We start from the raw sequence: 25,990 nt of genomic DNA, 5'->3' as shown, positions 1-25,990 counted from the left end.
CAAGGCATCCAGATTGGTAAAGAAGAATTCAAACTGTCACTATTTGCAGACGACATGATATTGTACATAGGAAACCCTAAAGACTCCATTCCAAAACTACTAGAACTAATATCGGAATTCAGCAAAGTTGCAGGATACATAATTAATACACAGAAATCTGTTGCTTTCCTATACACTAATGATGAACTAACAGAAAAAGAAATCAGGAAAACAATACACAGAAATCTGTGGCTTTCCTATAAACTAACAATGAACCAATAGAAAGATAAATCAGGAAAACAATTCCATTCACAATAGCATCAAAAAGAATAAAATACCTAGGAATAAACCTAACCAAGGAAGTGAAAGACCTATACCCTGAAAACTACAAGACACTCTTAAGAGAAATTAAAGAAGACACTAACAAATGGAAACTCATTCCATGCTCTTGGCTAGGAAGAATTAATATTGTCAAAATGGTCATCCTGTGTAAAACAATCTACAGATTCAATGCAATCCTTATCAAAATACCAACAGCATTCTTCAATGAACTGGAACAAATAATTCTAAAATTCATATGGAACCACAAAAGACCCCAAATAGCCAAAGCAATCCTGAGAAGGAAGAATAAATCAGGGGACATCTCGCTCCCCAACTTCAAGCTCTACCACAAAGCCATAGTAATCAAGACAATTTCATACTGGCACAAGAACAGACCCACAGACCAGTGGAACAGAATAGAGGGTCCAGATATTAACCCAAATATATATGGTCAATTAATATATGATAAAGGAGCCATGGACATACAATGGGGAAATGACAGCCACTTCAACAGCTAGTGTTGGCAAAACTGGACAGCTACATGTAAAAGAGTGAAACTGGAACATTGTCTAATCCCATACACAAAGTAAATTCAAAATGGATCAAAGACATGAATGTAAGTGATGAAACCATAAAACTCTTAGAAAAAAAAAACATAGGCAAAAATCTCTTGGACATAAACATAAGTGACTTCTTCATGAACATATCTTTCCAGGCAAGGGAAACAAAGCAAAAATGAATAACTGGGGGTACATCAAACTGAAAAGTTTCTGTACAGCAAAGGACACCATCAATGGAACAAAAAGGCATCCTACAGTATGGGAGAATATATTCATAATTGACAGATCCGATAAAGGGTTGACATCCAAAATATATAAAAAGCTCATGCACCTCAACAAACAATAAGCAAATAATCCAATAAGAAAATGGGCGGAAGAACTGAACAGACAGTTCTCCAAAGAAGAAATTCAGATGGCCAACAGACACATGAAAAAATGCTCCACATCACTAGTCATCAGAGAAATGCAAATTAAAACCACAATGAGATATCACCTCACACCAGTAAGGATCACTGTCATCGAAAAGACAAACAACAACAAATGTTGGCGAGATTGTGGAGAAAGGGGAACCCTCCTACACTGCTGGTGGGAATGTAAATTAGTTCACCCATTGTGGAAAGCAGTACGGAGGTTCCTCAAAATGCTCAAAATAGAAATACCATTTGACCCAGGAATTCCACTTCTAGGAATTTACCCTAAGAATGCAGCAGCCCAGTTTGAAAAAGACATATGCACCCCTGTGTTTATTGCAGCACTATGTACAATAGTCAAGAAATGGAAGCAACCTAAGTGTCCATCAGAAAGATGAATGGATAAAGAAGATGTGGTACATATACACAATGGAATATTATTCAGCCATAAGAAGAAACAAATCCTACCATTTGCAACAACATGGATGGAGCTAAGGGTATTATGCTCAGTGAAATAGACCAGGCGGAGAAAGACAAGTACCAAATGATTTCACTCATATGTGGAGTATAAGAACAAAGAAAAAACTGAAGGAGCAAAACAGCAGCAGACTCACAGAACCCAAGAATGGATAAACAGTTACCAAAGGGAAAGGGACTGGGGAGGATGGGTGGGAAGGGAGGGATAAGGCAGTGTGGTGGGGGAACAAAAGGGGACATTACGATTAGCATGCATAATGTGGCTGGGTGCACGGGGAAGGCTGTACAGCATGTGATGACAGGACAGGTAGTGATTCTACAGTATCTTACTATGCTGATGGACAATGACTGCAATGGGGTTTGTGGGGGGAACTTGGTGATTGGGGGAGTCTAGTAAACATAATGTTCCTCGTGTAATTGTAGATAAATGATACCAGAATTAAATTAAATTAAATTAAAAAAGAAAATTCTTACACTACAAAAGAAAAGGAGGGCCTTTGGTGGGCAACTGGCACCTGGACAGTAAAGGTCTCCAGGAACGTAAAGATGCTATGTGCATGCATTTGGTTAATCATTTTCTTAATGTCTTGAAATTATAAATACTACCCTACATATATTTGGTTGTATCTCTTTCCCCATTGAACTCTAAACATGTAATATGCTTTTGTGTGTTTCTGAACATTTTTTTCAAGCACTAAAACAGTGAGAAACATTTTTATTTTCCCTCTTGTGAAATCAAACTCCCTGAAACCAGCACACATATACATTTCATTGAACCATATTCATATGTTAAAAGCCAGAGAATAAATTGAGAAATTTTCAGCAACTTCTGAATAATTAGAAACAGGAAACTCTAAGTAGTACCTCTAGTGTTCCCCCACCCCACCTCCCTGTACACAAACACACACACACACACCTATGTCCCTATGTTTGGTGGTTTTTTTAACACAAAATCTGGGCTTATGTTGTGCTGATTCTGATACACAGTAATTCTTCTTTAACTCTGTTCATATTGCAGAAGTGTGGAGATGCCTAGATATTCTACTAGAGGCAAGACTGGGTATTAAGCCCTATGGGAGAAGAGGCTACTCTCAAAGAAATATGGAAATAATCTGAGTTCCAAACACTATTGTAATTATGTATAATTAGCTCATTTAATCCTCATGGCAACCTTATGAGGTATAAAATATGATTACGCCCTTTTACAGAGGAAGAAATTGAGGTTTAGAGAGGTTACATAAGGTAAACAAATGCAAATGCATATTCCTTTTTACTGCCCTGCTTATATAAAAGATTGCCCCATGTCCCGTGCCTTGCTTTCTTCTCTGAGCCACATACGCTGAAGCTTTTCCCTCTCCGTACATAGAAATCTCCATTGTGTGGTTTCAATTTGGCTTAGTTTCCCAGGTTGCGAGAGAAAGAAAGACTCTATTTCCTCTCAAAGGCTCTTGCAGTTTTCACACTTACACATCTTAGAAGAAATGGAGACTGGATTAAGGGGGACAGAGCCGAATTCCCTAGAAGCAAAGTGGCCCCAGGCCAGTCAGATACCCGGCTCCCAGGTCAGTTGGCTTTACTTCTCAGCCATGGGTACTGAAACTGCATCACACCCAGCGGCCCCTGGTGCCAGAGATCCAGTAAGATCGAGTGTCATTTGTCTTCTGCAAGCAGCAAGTTTTAAATACCTGCTGTGTTGGGTTTTGTTTTGTTTTTCATTTTCTTCAGGCACCAAAGGCTTTGAAATTACCTCCTATCTTAGAAGAACCACCCAGAGTCCTGGACCCCCTGAGGAGTCAGTTTAAAGCCAGTGAGCCACCAGCAGAGCTCTTCATCTTCCCAGTGGAGATTCATTTCCACACCACACACCCGCTCAAAGGAAATGCCCACAGAAGAGGTAGGTCCCCTGTGGATGCCTGCTCTTGAGGGAACTCAGGCAAGCCAGGAAGAACTGGGATGGGGGTCTCACTAATGCAATCCTCTCCTAAATCATGGCTGACCCTCCCCAGGGTCATCCCTTCAGAGAACATTTTTTAAAAGAAGGAAAAGGGGCAAAATTCAGAAGTAAGTCTTTCATGGTCATATTTAGTTCAATTTTTTCATATTTATTAAGACCTTCATTAAGTAGTGCATTTTGCTAAACTGTAGAAGAAAAAGGAAGACAGGCATACACATAATTAAGTCCGATGTGCCATGTGCCACAGGTGTTACAAAGTGCAAGAATTTTCAGGCAGCTTACAAAAAACAAACATGATAAATGAAATGACAATTAAAATTGAAATTTAAAGAAAAACAGTTAAAAAGAACAGAGAAATAGAAGTTATTAGACATCTGGGATGAATTCATTGCTGTAGGTAAGCACTGGTTTTAGCTGAGCTTCCTGGCAGCCAAGGGAGAAAGGGTATTTGGATCTTTGGATCTTCATTTTACAAAAGAAAGATTAAAATCTGTAAGAAGAGCCATTTTCCTGCCTTTGAATTAGATTATTATGTAACCTTAGATGATCTCTACAATCCATGTCATGGCAGATATTTTGTGCTTCTGAGCAAAGTGCTAAGAAAATATGAATAAGGGAGAAATCAGTTCCGACTGGGGGACTTCAGAAGGCTTTTTGGAGGTGTCTTGTGAGTGACCCTTCCCCATGCCCCTAGGAGAAATTATTTCCAACCTTCCCAAGTCATTACATAATACCCTTGCTTAAAACACATTCTTGCTCCTGGGACTTCTCTGAGCAATCCAAGGCCAAATATGACTCTCTAAACAGCTGACTCCAATTTTCAAGGGATCCTAGTTTTAAGTTTCTAGACACTAGCAGAAATTGCCACTGATTTCTGAGAGAGTTTTTGTTCTAAGGCTCTTGGTATTCTCACTATGAAGAAGAATGTCCAACTGTTGAGCTTAAAAGACCAGTCGATGGAATGGGACATAAGGCAACTTTCTGAGGTGATAAAAATGTTCTAAATCTTCATTGGTTGCATGGATATATACATTTGTCAAAACTCAATTGCACACTTATGTTCTGTGCATTTAACTGTACATAGATTTTGCCTTTCAAAAGAATTATTTCACTCCTTAAAATACACACACACACACTGTATTTTTTAATGTAGGTTTTATTATTATTCAGGTATGGTGAAGTCAGCCAATCAGGAGACATTGCCATTGAAACAACAGTTTGTTACTCATAGTTCCCAGAAGAAAGAGATATGCCATGCCATGCAGGGTCACATGGGGAAGTGCCAGGGTCAGTTAGCGGGTGAGGGGTTGGAGAGATAGGCAAGAGTCTGTTGAGGTTTGAGGTTTTAGTGTGAAGAAATGAGCAAGGCAGGGTAAGCAGGCTAAGCTGGTTTGGCCTTGGTGAGTTTGAATCATTTTGGCAGGCTCTGGGCATAAGGGCTATTCCTAACTCTCTGGTATCTGGTCCAGGTGAACAGTGTTTGGGTGTCTAAGAGTCCCACAAAGGAGGGCTAGGGGCTCTGGACTGGTTGTTTTTGTTTTGTTTTGTTTTGTTTTTGGATCTGTTGGCTTACATATGAGAGGTATGCTTTCAGGTGAGTCCTGTCCTATCTATAGGAATTAGCTAGTCCTGGAGGGACTATCTCCCCAGGGTCAGGAAAGTTCCAGATGTTGAACCATCAGAATAAAAAGGCTAATTCAATACACACAAAGACAAGGCTATTCGCAGGACTGGGTTAAATCCTGATTATTTTCTCTGATGACCCTGGTGGGAACGTTCAAGAAGCAAAGCAATCATGAACCAGATCTGTACAGCTATTAGATACATTGTACTTGCCAACACACTGCCACAATGAAAAACAGAAGTAAAGTACAGAGGAAGTGAATTCCTTGAGTTCTTCCTTCCTTTGTCAGTCAGTACCAAATGTCGGAAGCCTAACTCAAACAGTCTAACCAAAAAAGAAATGTATTAGGTCATGTAACTGGGTAGTGCAAAGATCAGCTAACTCCAGGCTCAGCTGGATCCAGGCCTCAGAAAATGCCACCTGAGCACTATTTGTCTGTCTCTGAGCTCCATCAGCCCTTCTTCTCAAGAAGGCTTTCCCATGTGGGGATGAAAATGGACTCCTGCAATCCCAGGCTAACCTCCTACCTGCTAACCCAGTAGAAAGGATATGCCCTTCAATGCTCTTGCAAAAGTACCAGAATATTGCCTCCGATTTCATTAGACAGGCTCCAGTCACCTACCCATCCCATCCCTGGAGCCAGGGAATGGACACAGCTCCACCCAAAACACTAGTGAAGCAGGGGAGAGATGAGTCCCCAGAAAGGAGCTGACAAAAACCACAGATGTCTTCTACAACTCAGCTTTCTCCTTGTCTCCTAGGTGCTCCACCCGCTGAGTCAGGACCAGAAGCAGAGGAGACCAGGCCTTTGTGGAGGCCTTCCCTGAAGCATGCATCACTACAAAGGCCCAGGGTGTTAACAGTGCATCTCCCAGGGAACGTGGGCAGGGACCCACTCTCACCTCAAGGTAGCTACTCATTCCCTCCAGCATCGCCCAAGAGTCTCTCTCTAAAAGGAAGCAAGGCAAGACACACATGTGTCCCTAGCCATGAATAAGGAGCCTAGAAGAGAGGTTTGTTCTTCCCCAGCCACTTGAAGATTGCTTTTGTTCAGACAGCAGGTGCCTTAACCAAAGTGCTATAATAAAACCAACTTTGTATCTAGCTTACAACTTACCTGCTCACTAACTCATGCCCCTATTAATATTTTTTGGTATAAAACAGAATCAAACTTACTAAAAATTTGCTGCATGCTCTACAGTTTTCCTGTGTTTTTAACCAATACAATATTGTTTCTAATCCACATAGGAATATGTATTTATTCATTAGAAGTCCGTAATAGTATCAACAAGTCTTCACTCCAGTTTTTTAAAACATCATCTAGACATTTGAAATTATACTCATGTGTGCATCTAAGTGTATTTTTTATATTTTGGTAGGTTGGAAGTAATGGGCCATAATAAAAAACGTCCTTGTTTTTTGAAAACAGACTCTCCTTTCCAAAAAGCAGGATGACAGTGTCACAAATGCTCAGTGACCTCTGAGCAGTGATAACCAGAGGCAGAAGGATGCATATTAATAGTTATGGAATTCTTCCTCTGCACCAGGCACTGTTCTTAGTTTTTTTGTTTGTTTGTTGTTTTGGTATCATTAATCCACAATTACATGAAGAACATTATGTCTACTAGGCTCCCCCCTTCACCAAGTCCCCCCCACATACCCCTCCACAGTCACTGTCCATCTGCGTAGTAGGATGCTATAAAATCACTACTTGTCTTCTCTGTGTTGCACAGCCCTCCCTGTGCCCCTCACGCACTATACATGCTAATCGTAATACCCCTTTTCTTATTCACCACCCTTATCCCTCCCTTCCCACCCATCCTCCCCAGTCCCTTTCCCTTTGGTAACTGTTAGTCCATTCTTGGGTTCTGTGATTCTGCTGCTGTTTTATTCCTTCAGTTTTCCTTTGTTCTTATACTCCACATATGAGTGAAATCATTTGGTACTTGTCTTTCTCTGCCTGGCTTATTTCCCCGAGCATAATACCCTGTAGCTCCATCCATGTTGTTACGAATGGTAAAATCTGTTTTTTTCTTATGGCTGAGTAATATTCCATTGTGTATATGTACACATCTTCTTTATCCATTCATCTACTGATGGACATTTAGGTTGTTTCCATATCTTGGCTATTGTAAATAGTGCACCGATAAACATAAGCATGCATCTGTCTTTTTCAAACTGGAGTGATACATTCTGAGGGTAAATTCCTAGAAATGGAATTCCTGGGTCAAATGGTAAGTCTATTTTGAGCATTTTGAGGAACCTCCATACTGCTTTCCACAATGGTTGAACTAATCTACATTCCCATCAGCAGTATAGGAGGGTTCCCCTTTCTCCACAATCTCCCCAACATTTGTTATTGTTTGTCTTTTGGATGGTAGCCATCCTTACTGGTGTGAGGTAATATATCATTGTGGTTTTAATTTGCATTTCTCTGATGATTAGTGATGTGGAGCATCTTTTCATGAGCCTGTTGGCCATCTGGATTTCTTCTTTAGAGAACTGTTTATTCAGTTCCTCTGCCCATTTTTTAATTGGATTATTTGCTTTTTGTTTGTGGAGGTGTGTGAGCTCTTTATATATTTTGGATGTCAATCCTTTATGGGATCTGTCATTTATGAATATATTCTCCTATACTGTAGGATACCTTTTTGTTCTATTGATGGTGCCCTTTGCTGTACAGAAGCTTTTCAGCTTGATATAATCCCAGTTGTACATTTTTGCCTTTGTTTCTCTTGCCTGGGGAGATATGTTCATGAAGAAGTTACTCATGTTTATGTCCATGAGATTTTTGCCTATGTTTTTTTCTAAGAATTTTATGGTTTCATGACTTACAGTCAGATCTTTGATCCATTTCAAATTTACTTTTGTGTATGGGGTTAGACAGTGAACCAGTTTCATTCTCTTACAAGTAGCTGTCCAGTTTTGCCAGCACCATCTATTGAAGAGACTGTCATTTCCCCATTGTATGTCCATGGCTCCTTTATTGTATATTAATTGGCCATATATGTTTGGGTTAATGTCTGGAGTCTCTATTCTGTTCCACTGGTCTGTGGCTCTGTTCTTGTGCCAGTACCAAATTGTCTTGATTACTGTGGCTTTGTAGTAGAGCTTGAAGTTGGGGAGCAAGATACCCCCACTGTATTCTTCCTTCTCAGGATTGCTTTGGCTATTCGGGGTCTTTGGTGTTTCCATATGAATTTTTGAACTATTTGTTCCAGTTCATTGAAGAATGCTGTTGGTAATTTGATAGGGATTGCATCGAATCTGTATATTGCTTTGGGCAGGATGGCCATTTTGATTATATTAATTCTTCCTAGCCAGGAGCATGGGATTAGTTTCCATTTGTTAGTGGCCTCTTTAATTTCTCTTAAAAGTGTCTTGTAGTTTTCAGGGTATAGGTCTTTCACTTCCTTGGTTAGGTTTATTCCTAGGTATTTTATTCTTTTTGATACTATTGTGAATGAAATTCTTTTCCTGATTTATCTTTCTATTGGTTCATTGTTAGTGTATATGAAAGCCACAGATTTCTGTGTATTAATTTTGTTTCCTGCAGCTTTGCTGAATTCTGATATTAGCTCTAGTAGTTTTGGAGTGGAGTCTTTAGGGTTTTTCATGTACAATATCATGTCATCTGCAAATAGTGACAGTTTGACTTCTTCTTTACCAATCTGGATTCCTTGTATTTCTTTGTTTTGTCTAATTGCTGTGCCTAGCACCTCCAGTACTATGTTGAATAACAGTGGGGAGAGTGGGCATCCCTGTCTTGTTCCCGATCTCAGAGGAAAAGCCTTCAGCCTCTCGCTATTCAGTATGATGTTAGCTGTGGGTTTATCATATATGGCCTTTATTATGTTGAGGTACTTGCCATCTATGCCCATTTTGTTGAGAGCTTATATCATGAATGGATGTTGAATTTTGTCGAATGCTTTTTCAGCATCTTTGGAGATGGTCATGTAATTTTTGTCCTTCCTTTTGTTGATGTGGTAGATGATGTTGATGGATTTTCGAATGTTGTACCATCCTTGCATCCCTGAGATGAATCCCACTTGTCATGGTGTATGATCCTTTTGATGTATTTTTGAATTCGGTTTGCTAATATTTTGTTGAGTATTTTTGCATCTTCCTTCATCAGGGATATTGGGCTGTAGTTTTCTTTTTTGGTGGGGTCTTTGCCTGGTTTTGGTATTAGGGTGATGTTGGCTTCATAGAATGAGTTTCGGAGTATTCCCTCCTCTTCTATTTTTTGGGAAACTTTGAGGAGAATGGGTATTATGTTTTCTCTGTATGTCTGTTAAAATTCCGAGGTAAATCCATCTGGCCCAGGGGTTTTGTTCTTGGGTAGTTTTTTGATTTCTGATTAAATTTCATTGCTGGTAATTGGTCTGTTTGGATTTTCTATTTCTTTCTGGGTCAGTCTTGGAAGGCTGTATTTTTCTAGGAAGTTGTCCATTTCTCCTAGGACTTCCAGCTTGTTAGCATATAGGTTTTCATAGTATTCTCTAATAATTCTTTGTATTTCTGTGGGGTCTGTCGTGATTTTTCCTTTCTCATTTCTGATTCTGTTGATGTGTGTTGACTCTCTTTTTCTCTTAATAAGTCTGGCTAGAGGCTTATCTATTTTGTTTATTTTCTCAAAGAACCAGCTCTTGGTTTCACTGATTTTTTTCTATTGTTTTACTCTTCTCAATTTTGTTTATTTCTTCTCTGATCTTTATTATGTCCCTCCGTCTGCTGACCTTAGGCATCATTTGTTCTTCTTTTTCCAGTTTCAATAATTGTGACATTAGACTATTCATTTGGGATTGTTCTTCCTTCTTTAAATATGCCTAGATTGCTATACACTTTCCTCTTAGGACTGCTTTTGCTGCATCCCACAGAAGTTGGGGCTTTGTGTTGTTGTTGTCATTTGTTTCCATACATTGCTGGATCTTCATTTTAATTTGGTTGTTGATCCATTGATTATTCAGGAGCATGTTGTTAAGCCTCCATGTGTTTGTGAGCTTTTTTGCTTTCTTTGTACAATTTATTTCTAGTTTTATACCTTTGTGGTCTGAAAAGTTGGTTGGTAGGATTTCAATCTTTTTGAATTTACTGAGGCTCTTTTTGTGGCCCAGCATGTGGTCTATTCTGGAGAATGTTCTATGTGTACTTGAGAAGAATGTGTATCCTGTTGCTTTTGGATGTAGAGTTCTATCGATGTCTATTAGGTCCATATGTTCTAGTGTGTTGTTCACCGCCTCTGTGTCCTTACTTATTTTCTGTCTGGTGGATCTATCCTTTGTAGTGAGTGGTGTGTTGAAGTCTCCTAAAATGAGTGCATTGCATTCTATTTCCTCCTTTAATTCAATTAGTATTTGTTTCACATATGATGGTGCTCCTGTGTTGGGTGCATATATATTTATAATGGTTATATCCTCTTGTTGGACTGACCCCTTTATCATTATGTAATGTCCTTCTTTATTTCTTGTTACTTTCTTTGTTTTGAATTCTATTTTGTCTGATACTACTACTGCAACACCTGCTTTTCTCTCCTTGTTGTTTGCATGAAATATCTTTTTCCATCCTTTGACTTTTAGTCTGTGCATGTCTTTGGGTTTGAGGTGAGTCTCTTGTAAGCAGCATATAGATGGGTCTTGCTTTTTTTATCCATTCTATTACTCTGTGTCTTTTGATTGGTGTATTCAGTCCATTTACATTTAGGGTAATTATTGAAAGATATGTACTTATTGCCATTGCAGCTTTAGATTTGTGGTTACCAAAGCTTCAAGGTTAGCTTCTTTACTACCTTACTGTCTAACTTAACTCGCTTATTGAGCTATTATAAACACAGTCTGATGATTATTTCTCTCCCTTCTTATTCCTCCTCCTCCATTCTTCATTTGTTGGGTGTTTTGTTCTGTGCTCTTTTTAGGAGTACTCCCATCTAGAGCAGTCCCTCTAAGATACCCTGTAGAGGTGGTTTATGGGAGGCAAATTCTCTCAACTTTTGCTTGTCTGGGAATTGTTTAATCCCTCCTTCATATTTAAATGATAATCGTGCTGGATACAGTATCCTTTGTTCAAGGCCCTTCTGTTTCATTGCATTAAATATATCATGCCATTCTCTTCTGGCCTGTAAGGTTTCTGTTGAGAAGTGTGATGATTGGCTGATGGGTTTTCCTTTGTAGGTGACCTTTTTTCTCTCTCTGGCTGCCTTTAATATTCTGTCCTTGTCCTTTATCTTTGCCATTTTAATTATGTGTCTTGGTGTTGTCCTCTTTGGGTCCCGTCTCTCGGGAGTTCTGTGTGCCTCCGTAGTCTGAGCAACTATTTCCTCCCCCAGTTTGGGGAAGTTCTCAGCAATTATTTCTTCAAAAACACTTTCTATCCCTTTTTCTCTCTCTCTTCTTCTTCTGGTTCCGCTGTAATGCGGATATTGTTCCTGTTGGATTGGTCACACAGTTCTCTTAATATTGTTTCATTCCTGGAGATCCTTTTATCTCTCTCTGCATCAGCTTCTATGCGTTCCTGTTCTCTGGTTTCCAATCCATCAATGGCCTCTTGCATCTTATCCATCCTGCTTATAAAACCTTCCAGAGTTTGTTTCACTTTTGTAATCTCCCTCCGGACTTCATCCCTTAGCCCTTGCATATTTCTCTGCAGCTCTGTCAGCATTTTTATGATTTTTATTTTGAATTCTTTTTCAGGGAGACTTTTTAGGTCTGTCTCTGCATATCCTCTCAGGTGCTGCCTGAACTATCTTGGACTGGACTAAATTTTTTGCCTTTTCATGGTGATAGCAATGGCTGTAGGCAGGTTGCGGGTGTGTCAGCTGGGAGAAGAAAGTATTTTCCTGCTTTCTGGATGCCTTGCCCTTCTCCGCTGCCTGTATTGGTTACCCACACTCCTAGAGCAGCCACTGGGTTAGTCTCCTAAGCTGCTGTAGGCGGGGTCTCCGTCAGAGCAGCACGGAGCCCTGCAGGGAGTGGCAGGTACGCCAGGTGTGCTCCTCCGTGATAGCGGCGCCACTGCCAGGCAGCTGTGTGCCAGAAGTGGCCTTTGTGTCTGGCCTGGGTGGCTGTGCATTGGCCTGGGATTCTGGTCGGGTCCTGGGAGCGCACCTGCTCCCTCTGGCTCCACTGCAGGTGAGTGTGGGGCTCTCCCGCATGGGCCTCTACCAGGCTCCTCTGGCTCCACTGCCGCTGGTGCACTCGAGCCGCACCCGGGCTGTTCGGTCACCGCCGCTGTGGGCTCGCACAAGCCTCTCCTGGTCCCCTCTGGCGCCGTTGGCACATGTGGTCTTCTCTGGTACCTTCCGGTGCCGCCACCCCCAGCACACACTGCCACTCTCCCGCTACTGGGCTGGTGTGTCAGGGTCCACTGCAGTTGGAGGAATGACTGGCAGGCTGCTTAGTGCCATGAGGGGCTTCAGAGCTGCACTGCCTCCCTGGGGTTTAGGGCACCTAAGGTTCCCCGGGATTCCCAACTGCTGGCTAAGTGTGCCGGGATGACTTCGTCCAGCCGTGGGGTCCCTGTCTCTTTAAGACTTGCAGAAAGCACTTGCTTTTCTTTTGTCTCAGGGTCACTGGTTGCAGGGACCTGCCCACAGGTTTTGCTTTTCCATTTCTCTAATATCCAGCACCCCGTGCATCTTGTGTCTGCACTCGGGGTGCAGATTTCTAGAGCTGGTTGCTTAGCAGTCCTTGGCTTTCACTCCCTCCCCATTCTGACTCCTTTCTTCCCACTGTGTTCTGGGGTGGGGGAGCATTTGGGTCCTGCCTGGCCATGGCTTGTATCTTACCCCCTTCGTGTGATGTTGTGTTCTCACAGATGTAGATGTATCCTGGCTGTTGTACTGCATCCACTGGTGTCTCTTTTAGGAATAGTTGTATGTATTGTATTTTCATAAATATATATGTTTTGGGGAGGAGATTTCCTCTGAACTACTCATGCCGCCATCTTCCCATGATTCTGTCCTTAGTTTTTAACACCTGTCACTACATTTACTCTTCACAAGAATCCTACCATCTTTCCACAGATCAGAGAGAAGTAGCTTCTCAGTGGTCACTGAACTACAAGCAGCCCCACTGGGAGTGGAGCTCAGCTGTCCGGGTGCCAGCCTCTGTGCTCTCACCCACCACATTGCACTGCCTTTCAGAAGAAACAAAGCAATGGGCCTAAGTCAAGGCGTTCTTGAGAATTTTGGTTTTGAGAACTTCCTTTGATTATTGGGGAAGGAGTTTGTTTAACCTCCCTCTTAAATGAAAGTTAATCATCCTAATGATTTGGAAGATGCCTTTTTTAAAAATTAAGTATTATTGATATATACTCTTATGAATGTTTCACATGAAAAACAGCATGGCTACTACAGTCACCATATAATCAAGTCCCCACCGATACCCCATTGCAGTCACTGTCCATCAGTGCAGTAAGATGCCACAGATTCGCTATTTGCCTTCTCTGTGCTACACTGTCTTCCCCATGACCCCCCAAACAATGTGTACTAAACATAATATCTCTCAATCCAATTCACCCTCCCACACCCCTCCCCTTTGGTAACCACTAGTTCCTTCTTGGAGTCTGTAGGTCCGCTGCTGTTTTGTTGCTTCAGTTTTGCTTCATTGTTATACTCCACAAATCAGGGAAATCATTTGGCACTTGTCTTTCTCTGCCTGGCTTATTTCACTGAGCAAAGTATCCTCCAGCTCCATGCATGTTGTTGCAAATGGTAGGATTTGTTTCTTTCTTATAGCTGAATAGTATTCCATCATGTATATGTATCACCTCTTCTTTATCCATTCATCTACTGATGGACATTTAGGTTGCTTCCTTATCTTGGCTATTGTAAATAGTGCTGTGATAAACATAGGGGTGCATATGTCTTTTTGAATCTGAGAACTTGTATTCTTTCAGTAAATTCCTAGGAGTGTGATTCCCGGGTCAAACGGTATTTCTATTTTTAGTTTTGTGAGAAACCTCCATACTGCTTTCCACAGTGGTTGAACTAGCTTACATTCCCACCAGCAGTGCAGGAGGGTACCCCTTTCTCCACATCCTTGCCAGCATTTGTTGTTCTTAGTCTTTTCGATGCTCGCCATCCTAACTGGTGTGAGGTGACATCTCATTGTGGTTTTATTTTGCATTTCCCTGATGATGAGTGATGTGGAGCATCTTTTCATGTCCCTTTTGACCATCTGAATTTCTTCTTTGCAGAAGTGTCTGTTCATATCCTCCGCCCTTTTTTTAACAGGGTTATTTGCTTTTTGGGTATTGAGACATGTGAGTTCTTTATATATTTTGGATGTTAACCCCTTATCAGATATGTCTTTTACAAATATATTCTTCCATACTGTAGTATACCTTTTTGTTCTGCTGATGGTGTCCTTTGCTTTACAGACGCATTTTCGTTTGATGTAGTCCCATGTGTTCATTTTTGCTTTTGTTTCCCTTGCTTGAGGAGATCTGTTCAGGAAGAAGTTGCTCATGTTTATATTCAGGAGATTTTTGCCTATGTTGTCTTCTAAGAGTTTTATGGTTTCATGACTTACATTCAGGTCTTTGATCTATTTTAAGTTTACTTTTGTGTATGGGGATAGACCATAATCCAGTTTCATTCTCTTGCATGTAGCTGTCCAGTTTTGCCAACACCAGTTGCTGAAGAGGCTGTCATATCTCCATTTATGTCCATAGCTCCTTTATCATATATTGATTGACCATATATAGTTGGGTTTATATCTGGGCTCTCCAGTCTATCCAATGGTCTAGTGTTATGTTTTTGTGCTAGTACCAAATTGTCTTGATTACTATGGCTTTGTAGGAGAGCTTGAAGTTGGGGAGCATAATCCCCCCAGCTTTATTCTTCCTTCTCAGGATTGCTTTGGCTATTCGGGGTCTTTTGTGGTTCCATATGAATTTTAGAACAATTTGCTCTAGTTCATTGAAGAATGCTCTTGCTATTTTGATAGGAACTGCATTGAATCTGTAAATTGCTTTAGGCAGGATGGCCATTTTGACAATATTAATTCTTCCTATTCATGAGCATGGGATGTGTTTCCATTTATTGGTATCTTCTTTAATTTCTCTCATGAGTGTCTTGTAATTTTCATAGTACAGGTCTTTCACTTCCTTGGTTAGGTTTATTCCTAGATGTTTTATTCTTTTTGATGCAATTGTGAATGGAATTATTTTTCTGATTTCTCTTTCTGCTAGTTCATCATTAGTGTATAGGAATGCAACAGATTTCTGTGTATTAATTTTGTATCCTGCAACTTTGCTGAATTCAGATATTAGATCTAGTAGTTTTGGAGTGGTTTCTTTAGGGTTTTTTATGTACAATATCATGTCATCTGCAAAGAGTGACAGTTTAACATCTTCCTTACTAATCTAGATGCCCTTTATTTCTTTCTGTTGTCTAACTGCTGTGGCAAGGACCTTCAGAACTATGTTGAATTAAAAGTGGAGAGAGTGGGCATCCTTGTCTTATTCCTGATCTTAAAGGAAAGGTTTTCAGCTTGTCACTGTTAAGTATGATGTTGGCTGTGGGTTTATCATATATGGCCTTTATTATATTGAGTAATTGCCATCTATACCCATTTTGTTGAGATTTTTTATCATGAATGGTGGATGAATTTTGTCAAATGCTTTTTCAGCATCTATGGAGATTATCATGTGGTTTTTGTCCTTCTTTTTGTTGATGTGGTAGATGATGTTGATGGATTTTCTAATATTGTAGCATCCTTGCTTCCCTGGAATAAATCCTACTTGATCATGGTGGATGATCTTTTTGATACATTTTTTATTTGGTTTGGTAATATTTTTTGAGCATTTTTACATTTATGTTCATCAGGGATATTGGTCTGCAATTTTCTTTTTTTTGTGTGTGTGGTTTCTCTGCCTGGTTTTGGTGTTAGAGTGATGCTGGCTTCATAGAATGAGTTTGAAAGTATTCCCTCTTCTACTTTTTGGAAAACTTTAAGGAGAATGGGTATTGGGTCTTCACCAAATGTTTGATAGAATTCAGCAGTGAATCCATCTGGTCCAGAAGTTTTGTTCTTAGGTAGTTTTTTGATTACCAATTCAATTTCATTGATGGTAATTGGTCTGTTTAGATTTTCTGTTTCTTTCTGGGTCAGCCTTGGAAGGTTGTATTTTTCTGGAAAGTTGTCCATTTCCTCTTGGTTATCCAGTTCATTAGCATATAATTTTTCATAGTATTCTCTAATAATCCTTTGTATTTCTGTGGTGTCCATAGTGATTTTTCCTTTCTCATTTCTGATTCTGTTTATGTATGTAGACTCTCTTTTTTTCTTGACAAGTCTAGCGAGGGGTTTATCTATTTGTTTATTTTCTCAAAGAACCAGCTCTTGCTTTCATTGATTCTTTCTATTGTTTTAGTCTTCTTGATTTTATTGATTTCTGCTCTAATCTTTATTATGTCAGTCCTTCTACTCACTTTGGGCCTCATTTGTCCTTCTTTTTGTAATTTTGATAATTGTGAATTTAGACTGTTCATATAGGATTGTTCTTCTTTCATGAAGTAAGCCTGTATTGCAATATACTTCCCTCTTAGCATGGTCTTCCCTGCATCCCACAGATTTTGTGGCATTGAGTTATTGTTGTCATTTGTCTCCATATATTGCTTGATATCTGTTTTTATTTGGTCATTGATCCATTGGTTATTTAGAAACATGTTGTGAAGCCTCCATATGTTTGTGGGATTTTTCATTTTCTTTGTGTAATTTATTTCTAGTTTCATACCTTTGTGGTCTGAGAAACTATTTGTACAATTTCAATCTTTTTGAATTTACCAAGGCTCTTTTTGTGGCCTAGTGTATGATCTAGTTTTGAAAATGTTCCATGTGCACTTGAGAAGAATGTGTATTCTGCTGCTTTTGGGTATAGAGTTCTGTAGATGTCTGTTAGGTCCATCTGTTCTAATATGTTGTTCAGTGCCTCTGTCTCCTTACTTATTTCCTGTCTTTTTGATCTCTCCTTTGGAGTGAGTGGTGTGTTGAAGTCTCCTAAAATGAATGCATTGAATTCTACTTCCCCTTTTAATTCTGTTAGTATTTGTTTCACATATGTTGGTGCTCCTGTGTTGGGTGCATAGATATTTTTAATGGTTATATCTTCTTGTTGATTGACCCCTTTATCATTATGTAATGTCCTTCTTTGTCTCTCATGACTTTCTTTGTTTTGAAGTCTATTTTGTCTGATACAAGTACTGTAACTCCTGCTTTTTTTCTCCCCATTAGTTTCATGAAATATCTTTTCCATCCCTTCACTTTTAGTCTGTGTATGTCTTTGGGTTTAAAGTGAGTCTCTTGTAGGCAACATATAGATGGTTCTTGTCTTTTTTTATCCATTCACTGACTCTTCATCTTTTGATTGGTGCATTCATACCATTTACATTAGGGTGATTATAAATAGGTATGTACTTATTGCCACTGCAGGCATAAGATTCTTGGTTACCAAAGATTCAAGGGTAACTTCCTTACTATCTAAGAGTCTAACTTAACTCACTTAATATGCTATTACAAACGCAATCTAAATGTTCTTTTTTCTCCTCCTTTTTCTTCCTTCTCCATTATTTATATATTAGGTATCATATTCTGTACTCTTTGCCTATCCCTTGATTGACTTTGGAGGCAGTTGATTTAATTTTGCATTTGCTTAGTAATTAACTGTTCTACTTTCTTTACTGTGGTTTTATTACCTTTGGTGACAGCTATTAAACCTTAGGAACACTTCCATCTATAGCAGTCCCTCCAAAATACACTGTAGAGATGGTTTGTGGGAGGTAAACTTTCTCAGCTTTTGCTTATCTGGAAATTGTTTAATCCCTCCTCAACTTTAAATAATAATCTTGCCGGCTAAAGTATTCTTGATTCGAAGCCCTTCTGTTTCATGGCATTAAATACATCATGCCACTCCCTTCTATCCTGCAAGGTTTCTTCTGAGAAGTCTGATGATAGCCTGTTGGGCTTTCCTTTGTATGTGATCTTATTTCTCTGTCTGGCTGCTTTTAATTGTCCTTATCCTTGATCTTTGCCATTTTAATTACCATATGTCTTGGTGTTGTCTTCCTTGGGTCCCTTGTGTTGGGAGATCTGTGCACCTCCATGGCCTGAGAGACTATGTTCTTCCCCAAATTTGGGAAGTTTTCAGCAATTACCTCCTCAAAGACACTTTCTATCCCTTTTTCTCTGTCTTCATCTTCTGGTATCCCTATAATGTGAATATTGTTCCGTTTGGATTGGTCACACAGTTCTCTCAATATTCTTTCATTCTTAGAGATCCTTTTTTCTCTCTGTGCCTCAACTGCTTTGCATTCCTCTTCTCTAATTTCTATTTCATTTATCATCTCCTCTGCCATATCTAATCTGCTTTTAAAACCTTCCATTGTATGTTTTATTTCTGATGCTGTGTTCCATAATGATTGGATCTCAGATGGGAATTCATTCTTGAGTTCTTGAATATCTTTCTATACCTCCATGAACATGTTTATGATTTTTATTTTTGAAATCTCTTTCAGGAAGATTCATGCGATTGGTTTCATTCGACTCTTTGTCTGGTGTATGTATGATTTTGCTTTGAACCAGATTCCTTTGATGTTTCATATTTGTATGCGGCACCCTCTGGTGCTCAGAAGCTCTACTCTCTGGAGGTGCTCAGCCCCTGGAGCAATGTCGGGACCACAGGGGAGTGGTGTTGGTGCCTGGGAGGAGGAAAGAGCCATTTCCTGCTTCCTGGCTGCTATGTCTGTCTCCACTGCCAGAACCAGTGGGCCGAGCACACAGGTATAAGCCTCTATGCTTTGCATTTGTAGCTGCTGTAGGCAAGGCTGCCCTCTGGCTGGCCTGATGCCAGGGCAGGGTTTGATGGTTTGTGAGCCAGGTGCAGGTTGGCTGGGAGGAAGGTGCAGCAGGCTGTGTATCATCGTTGGGGGCCTTGGAGGTGTGTAGCCAGCCAGGGGGCTGGAGCACCTGAAGATCATGAAAGTTCCGAACCTGCTGGGCAGCATGCTCCTGGACAATTTTGTGTACCTGTCCTTTCTCCTAAGCAGTAAGTTCTGTGAAATCCTTGCCCCTTTAGCAACCCTCTCACTGTTAGCAAGTCTCTCAGACTGTCTGCCTTTCTTTTGTCCCAGAGCAGTCAGATATGGATCCCCGTTTTCCACATGCAGCTGAAATCTCAGTCTCTCCAAGTATTCTGCCTGTCTTAGCTTTCCAACCTCCCCTAATCACCAGAGCACCATGCAATGTAGATTTGTGCTCCTAGAGTAGATCTCCAGAGCTAGGTGTTCAGCAGTCCCAGGCCTCCAGCTCCACCCATTTCTCTTACTCCCGCCAGTGAGCTGAGGTGAGGGAAGGTCTTGAGTCCCACTGGATCACGGCTTTGGTATGTTACCCTGTTCCATGAGGTCTGTTCTTTTCTCCAGATGTATGCAGTCTGGTGCAGCCTTCTTTCCTGTTGCTCTTTCAGGATTAGTTGTATTAATTATATTTTCATATTATATGCAGCTTTAGGAAGAGGCCTCTGTCTCACCTCTCATGTTGCCATCTTCAATCCTCAATCCAGATCAAAGCTGCCTTTTTAAAAAATATGTCCAAATATGGGCAGGGGGTCACTCTGTGTGCAAACAAGAAGAAAGCAGCTTTCCACCTGTGGGCCACACCATCAGGTGCACAGCCTGAGCTGGGGGGTCAGTGGCAACACTGGTCTTTGAACTTCTTTGAACTTTGTCTTTGATGTTGCTAACTTTGTGCTGTCCTCCACAATTTTGAGCTGCCATGTCCACCAAATATCTACAGCTTGTCTATCCTTTGCCACCCTGCCAGGGGGAAGCCATTCTAAGAAGTCCCTGATGCCTTAATGTGAGTTAGTTCAGTATGTGACCCAACCTAGTAGTAGATGCATGAAAAAAGGAGTCCAAAGGGGCAAGATCTCCATGGTAATCTTTCTCACAGGGGTTCCTGGGGCAAAGGTATTTAGAGCTAGTAAATGGGACTGTCTCATTGCCACAGAGCTTGCACAACCCATTTATTGTTTAGCCCTGGATTATTTCACCACTAATATAAAAACAAAGCCAGATTTTATATACAACATACACACATACAAATTTTATTTATTGCCAAACCATTTGAGAGAAAATTGCAGATTTTGTACAGCTCATCCCTTATCTGCATATATCTCCTAAGAGAAAGGATATTCTCCCTCATAACCACAATACAATTCTCACAATAAATAAAATTAGCATTGATGTAATACTATTTTCTAATATATAGCCCATTTTCAAATACAACAATACCAATAATGTTCCTTATAGCTGTTTTTCCTTCCAATCAATCCAGGATTCAACTCAGAATCATGCATTGTATGTAGTTGTCACATTTCTTTAGAGTCTTTTCATCTAGAACACTTCCCCAGTCTTGTTTTTCTTGACATTGACATTTTTGAAGAAGATATGCCAGTTGCTTTACAGAATTACCCTCAACTAAGATTTGTCTGTTTTCTTGTGATTAGGTTCAGATCAAAATTTTTTGGCATGAATAGCATGTAAGTGATGTTATATCCTTCTCACTGCATCACATCAAGGGACACAAAATATCCCATATTTATTCTATTTGTTTCATTTGTTCCATTATAGGTAATGTTAAATTTTATTACTTGGTTAAAGGCAGTGTCTGCTAGACTCCTCCATTGTAAAGATACTTTTTCCCTTTGTGATGAGTAAGTGACTTGAGAATGTTTGACACTGTGTGAAGCCAGCCTTTAAACACAAACAGCTACAGTGTGGTGAGCAGGAAACAAAGACCATTCTCCCTGAGACTAAGACAAGGTCTCCATCACTTAGATTCCTGGGTTCCACCCTCCCTAGAGTGGCATCTGCTGATTTGGAGGAAGAGAGGACAGAGCAGAGCTTTGGGGGTATTACCAGCAATCCTGTTACCCTCTGCCTACCGTCTGGAGCCATGTGATCATTGTTCTGCTTAGAAAAACTGTCTTGTGGTTGCAGCTCTAGACAACAATCTCATGAGCTCTTGAGCTGGGGTCCCCCTAGTTAGAGCCTTGGAAAAGCAGCTGGATGGACATCGCAGCCTCTCTAGTCTTTCCTCTATGTCAGGAACCCATCAACAAGATGAGAACAACAGCCCCTGTTCAGGTCCTCCCAGTTCTTGGAGGACCCCCAACAGAAGGGCCACCGTGCTAGCCAAGAGTGATTTCACCTTGGCGAGAGAGACAGAGGCACCTGGCCTCTGCTTCTTAGTGGGGCTGGAAAAGGACAAACTTGGAATGAGTGGAATAAACTATCCTGAACACAAGGAGCCATCAACCAAGTTAGAAAAGAGGATCCTTCTCCTTCTTGCTGATTTAGAAGTTCTCTCTCTCACACGTTTTTTCCTTTTGCTTTTGAAGATGATGATGTCCCACCCCAGAAGGTGACCTCACCACTGTCCCTGATTAAAGGAAGAAAAAGTCCAGAAAGCCAGGGGGGCCTGGACATCCCCAAGACATCGGACCTCAGCAGCCCCACAGGCCCCCCAAATGTGAGACAACGCAGGGGGACACTCCCAGCAGAAGGACAAGGTAACCACTCCCTGCATGATGCCCACCTTGGCTTGTCTGTGGCTCTGGGCTCACTTTAATCACCTTCCGGGGCTGCCCAGCCGCCGTGATGTTAGCTGTCTGAAAGCCAACCCACCAGAAAAGGGAAATCGGCGATGTTTCCAGCAGTGCCAGCAGGACCATGTTCACCACGCATCTTCCTAGAGTCAGTACGTGTTTTGAGGGTTTGCTGTACTAACCCTCACTGCCAAGCTGTGCTGTGTTTCCCTTCTCCTGACAGCAGTGCCTGAGGACACAGCTCCCAGCTCATCAGGGAGGTTCGCTCATGGATTTCCCAGGCATACTCAACATCAAGCCATATCTCTCCCTGCAGCAAGGGGGCCTGGAGATCCTGCCAACAGGAGGAGTCCCCAGAGAGTCGCCCTCCAGCTCAGGGCAGGGCCTGAGGCCTGTTCACAGAGAAGGACCCCCGATTTCTGTTGAGGGGTGAGGTGGTCAAGGCCACACACTCTATGACTTAGCCCCACTTAGAGTTCTCATCCTTGAGAGCTGACAATCTAGGAGGAGACAAAGATACTTACACAAGAGCAATAATGCAGTAACAGCTTCCATAGGGGCTTTGATGCAAAGGCAGCTCATAAAGAAAAAATTGCTTCGAGTCCAAATTACCTGCTGACAATCCCTTAGGGAGGTGCTATGCTGGAGACTGACAAACCATTTTCTAGAAAGGGCAGCTCGACCAGCTGTCCCCCGTCACTGGAGCACTGGGCTGAGCACCAGATGAGGATGGTGTGTATATGGGTGTCAGACAAAGCGAAGAAGGTATCTATGTTAACAACGGAATCACACACATTCTGAGAGTCACATGAGAACTGAGAGCCACCAAGAAAATAGCAGACACCGTATCTTTCATTTTCATCTATGCTCACTCAGGGACAGAATGTCTCACTGTTTAAGTCAGTCTCCCCTCCCCTCCACTCAAGTATGTATGCTTGAAGCCTCGTAAGCATGAATTAAATACCTAGGTCAGTAACTCATTACATGTTTGCAGCTTCTCTGTTTAAAGCTGAAATGGTCAAAATCAAATTCTCTCCCTCCCCTGAACATTCTCTCTCTCTCTTCAAAGATGTCACTTCCACTTATGAACTATTTCAAGACAGAACCTTCTCTTACAAGCCCACCTTTTATACTTGTACCCTCTTAACTTAGACATAGATGAGCCAAACTTTAGGTGAGGTCATGTCAGTACCAACGATGAAGGATGTTCCTAGGAGGTTGCAAAGCCAGACCAAATCACACCAAACACATACCCCTCTACTCAGATATCCTTTTTAAAGGGAGAATGAATGCCAGGGCCATGACTGATAAGAGTGCAGCCTGAATCCACAAGAGTATAGGTTGAGTATGCGTAAATGGAGGGCACATTAGTGTCTGAAGTATGTGTGTGTTTATTTGCCCATGGGAGTGCATGTGTGTGCTTGTGTGCATGCACAGCTGTGTATGTCTGAGTGTGTTTATGCAGGCCCGCCCGCAAACAAGTATTCATGTGTTGATATATGTGTGCCCTTGTTCATGTATGGTACATGTGGGTACACGCACGCATGCATGTTGATTGTGCATGTGTCATAAGGTGGCCTTATGAGTGGGCATCATGCATGTGCGTGCGTGCCTTTGTGTACGTGTGTGAGTGTGTGTTTCTGTATATGCATGTTGTGCCTCTGTGTGTGTGTGTTGTGTATCTGTATACTTGTAAGCATCCACTGCGCCTGGTTACTAGCTCTACCCCTGACCCCTTTGCCTCGGAGATGGGGAAGTTAAGGCTACAGAAACACCTTCAGTCCTTCCAAGCAACTGAGGGGAATGCACCGTCCTTCTCCTTGAGCCCCCTCGAGTCACTAAGCAGTCACAGCATTTTATCCTCAAGTAAGGCTGCCCCGCTGAGCACTTCATAAAAGCATGTGACAGAACAAGGAGGAGAGGCTGGAATCTCTAAGCCCTTTGCCCATGGGCTGCACACCTTGAGGAAGGGGCTCCCTTTCTTTCACATGAGGTGCCCCTCACCAGCCTAGCCTTGCCCTTTTCCAGACTCCCATGAAGGAATGATGCAGGCTAGTGGCAGCCCCGCTCTGCTCATCCCACACTGGCCTCCAGAGGAGGCCATGCTTTGCCAAATCCCAGGAGTAGGGCTGCCCCTGCACTCTGGCAAGTGCCTGAGATGGCATCTGCCTGTTGGGGATTTGGGGGGCACAGTCCAGGTTTGGCCTCCTCCTCCCCTGCCCTGGTGCTAACACTGCCCATGCTTGTGCTTATTTTCAAGTAGATTCCAGAGGCCCCACACTGGGACACTCCTCACTGGGTCCAGATGGAGAAAATGCCCGCCTGTCCCTCCCAGGGCCTGCCCAAACCGAGGAGCTCCTCACAGGTCAAGGTAAGATGATAAATCCCACATCAACCTTATTTTCACAGGGAAAGATTTTTACCTGCAGCTTCCAAAACGTCCCCACAGCAGAGACATCATTAAAAACAGACGTAAGTCAGCCAGATTCTCCCCTCTTGCTGACAGAGGTGCTTCTGTAGCTCAGACACAATAACCCAGTGTTTGCATAACAAGTTTACTCTTGCTGGAGCATCTGGAGAGAGAAGTTCCCATGGAATGGCTTGGAAAAGGTCTGATGTGATGCCTTGATGAGAATGATAAAGCCCTTTTGGTATTTGCCCAAACTAAACACCGCCTTTTCTCTTCTTTCCAACCACCTCCAGGAGTGGAGGTGGCTAATTGGTAATCCAATCAGGTGTCCTTGTTATGTGCGTTAGTTCACTGCTGTGAATCATCTGGGTCCTGACAGATATCAAGGCAGTTTCCAAAGCCCTTCTGGCACATTAACTTTTTGGAAAAGAGATGCTGGCTCTGGGCAATAGCCATTTTGCAAAGGAAAAAAAAAGTATTCAGAGGGTGATGAGTGTCAGCCACCCAGGAGCCATAACATTATGTATGCATGAGGCATATACCCAGCACACCTCTTAAGGAGAGAGATTAAAATCTGTACTCACTTGGTGGGTTTTGGCACAACTGGCTTAATAAAAAAAGGCATGGATTGCAAGCCAGAGATTTGAGTAGCCCTGGCATGTCCTCTGTGTTGTCATATAACTTTTGGGTCGTCCCTCCCTGTGTCCAAGATTCCTCATCGCATCCCCAGTGAGTGTCTCCACTCCTCCCCACCACCAACAGCTTGGAAGTTTCTTAACTATTACTGCTTTTGACATGCTGTGTCACTTGTGTCTGTTGTAACCACCTAGTACACAGGTTTCCAGAAACTAGAATGCATTTGCCTCCAAACCGAGTGTCACAGAACTTCCATCACCAAGTAGGTTGCCCCACAATATAAACATAAAAATAACTTGGTTCTGAATTGGCAGAAGCAGGAGTTCAACAGGTGGAGGTCACCAACAGTGTGACACAGCTGGCACAACAGCTGGGGAGCCAAATATGATTCTGTTCACCTGCTGCACATCTGTCCACTTTGTTCCATGAGAAAGAAGTCCCTTTTTGGCAAAGCAAAATCCAGAAAAGTGAAAAAAGAAATGTTTAGGCTTTAAGTCTGTTGTCACTTCACCGGTGTAATGTTTTGGTCCTTTCGGTGTTGCCAGCCCGTAGCACAGTCCCTGACACACACAGAACAGGATCACAATCAATGTTCATTGAAAACTCTTTCAATAATTTCCACACAAAAGAAAGAAAGAGAGAGAGAAATGAAACTTAAGCTGAATAAATGGAGCCTTGCCTGCCATCTCGTCCTAAATCCATGAACAATATATTTAATCCTATTTACCTCTCCGACCTAAGGACATCCACTATAAGCACATTGCGTGCATCAGCCAGTGAATGAATCCACCAGTCAGTCCATCCCTGGTCTCTCTAGCCTCTCCTCCACATACACTTGGCGGACCTTCAGTCTTGCAGGTGATTGGAATGTGCCCTGGAAGGCAGGGCAGAACCTTAAAGCCACTTTTCTCTACAAGGGCCCATAGAAGTGGCCTAGCTCTCAGTCTCTATTAATGGGAAAGGTTTGTGGTTGTCTTTTGTTGTGTTTCAAGAAGCAGTATACTGAAAAAA

General features: G+C 41.7%; 1 protein-coding gene across 6 annotated transcripts in view; it reads left to right on the top strand.

Annotated features, from left to right (window-relative positions):
* The window catches only part of KIAA2012 (KIAA2012 ortholog), a 129,534-nt gene that overhangs the window by 27,140 nt on the left and 76,404 nt on the right, over positions 1–25,990 (top strand). For 4 of the 6 annotated variants that reach the window (XM_037009186.2, XM_037009184.2, XM_037009185.2 and 1 more), the window contains 4 exons: positions 3,473–3,641; positions 6,087–6,233; positions 21,727–21,897; positions 24,194–24,304. In XM_037009186.2, coding sequence (XP_036865081.2) covers positions 3,473–3,641; positions 6,087–6,233; positions 21,727–21,897; positions 24,194–24,304 — 598 coding nt within the window. The remainder of the gene's footprint in view (positions 1–3,472; positions 3,642–6,086; positions 6,234–21,726; positions 21,898–24,193; positions 24,305–25,990) is intronic. The other 2 variants (XM_073218331.1, XM_037009183.2) reach the window with 1 other exon arrangement.

This window comes from Manis javanica, chromosome 12 (assembly GCF_040802235.1).
Source record: "Manis javanica isolate MJ-LG chromosome 12, MJ_LKY, whole genome shotgun sequence".
Lineage (NCBI taxonomy): Eukaryota > Metazoa > Chordata > Mammalia > Pholidota > Manidae > Manis > Manis javanica.
This window is presented reverse-complemented; position numbering and strand designations above follow the sequence as displayed.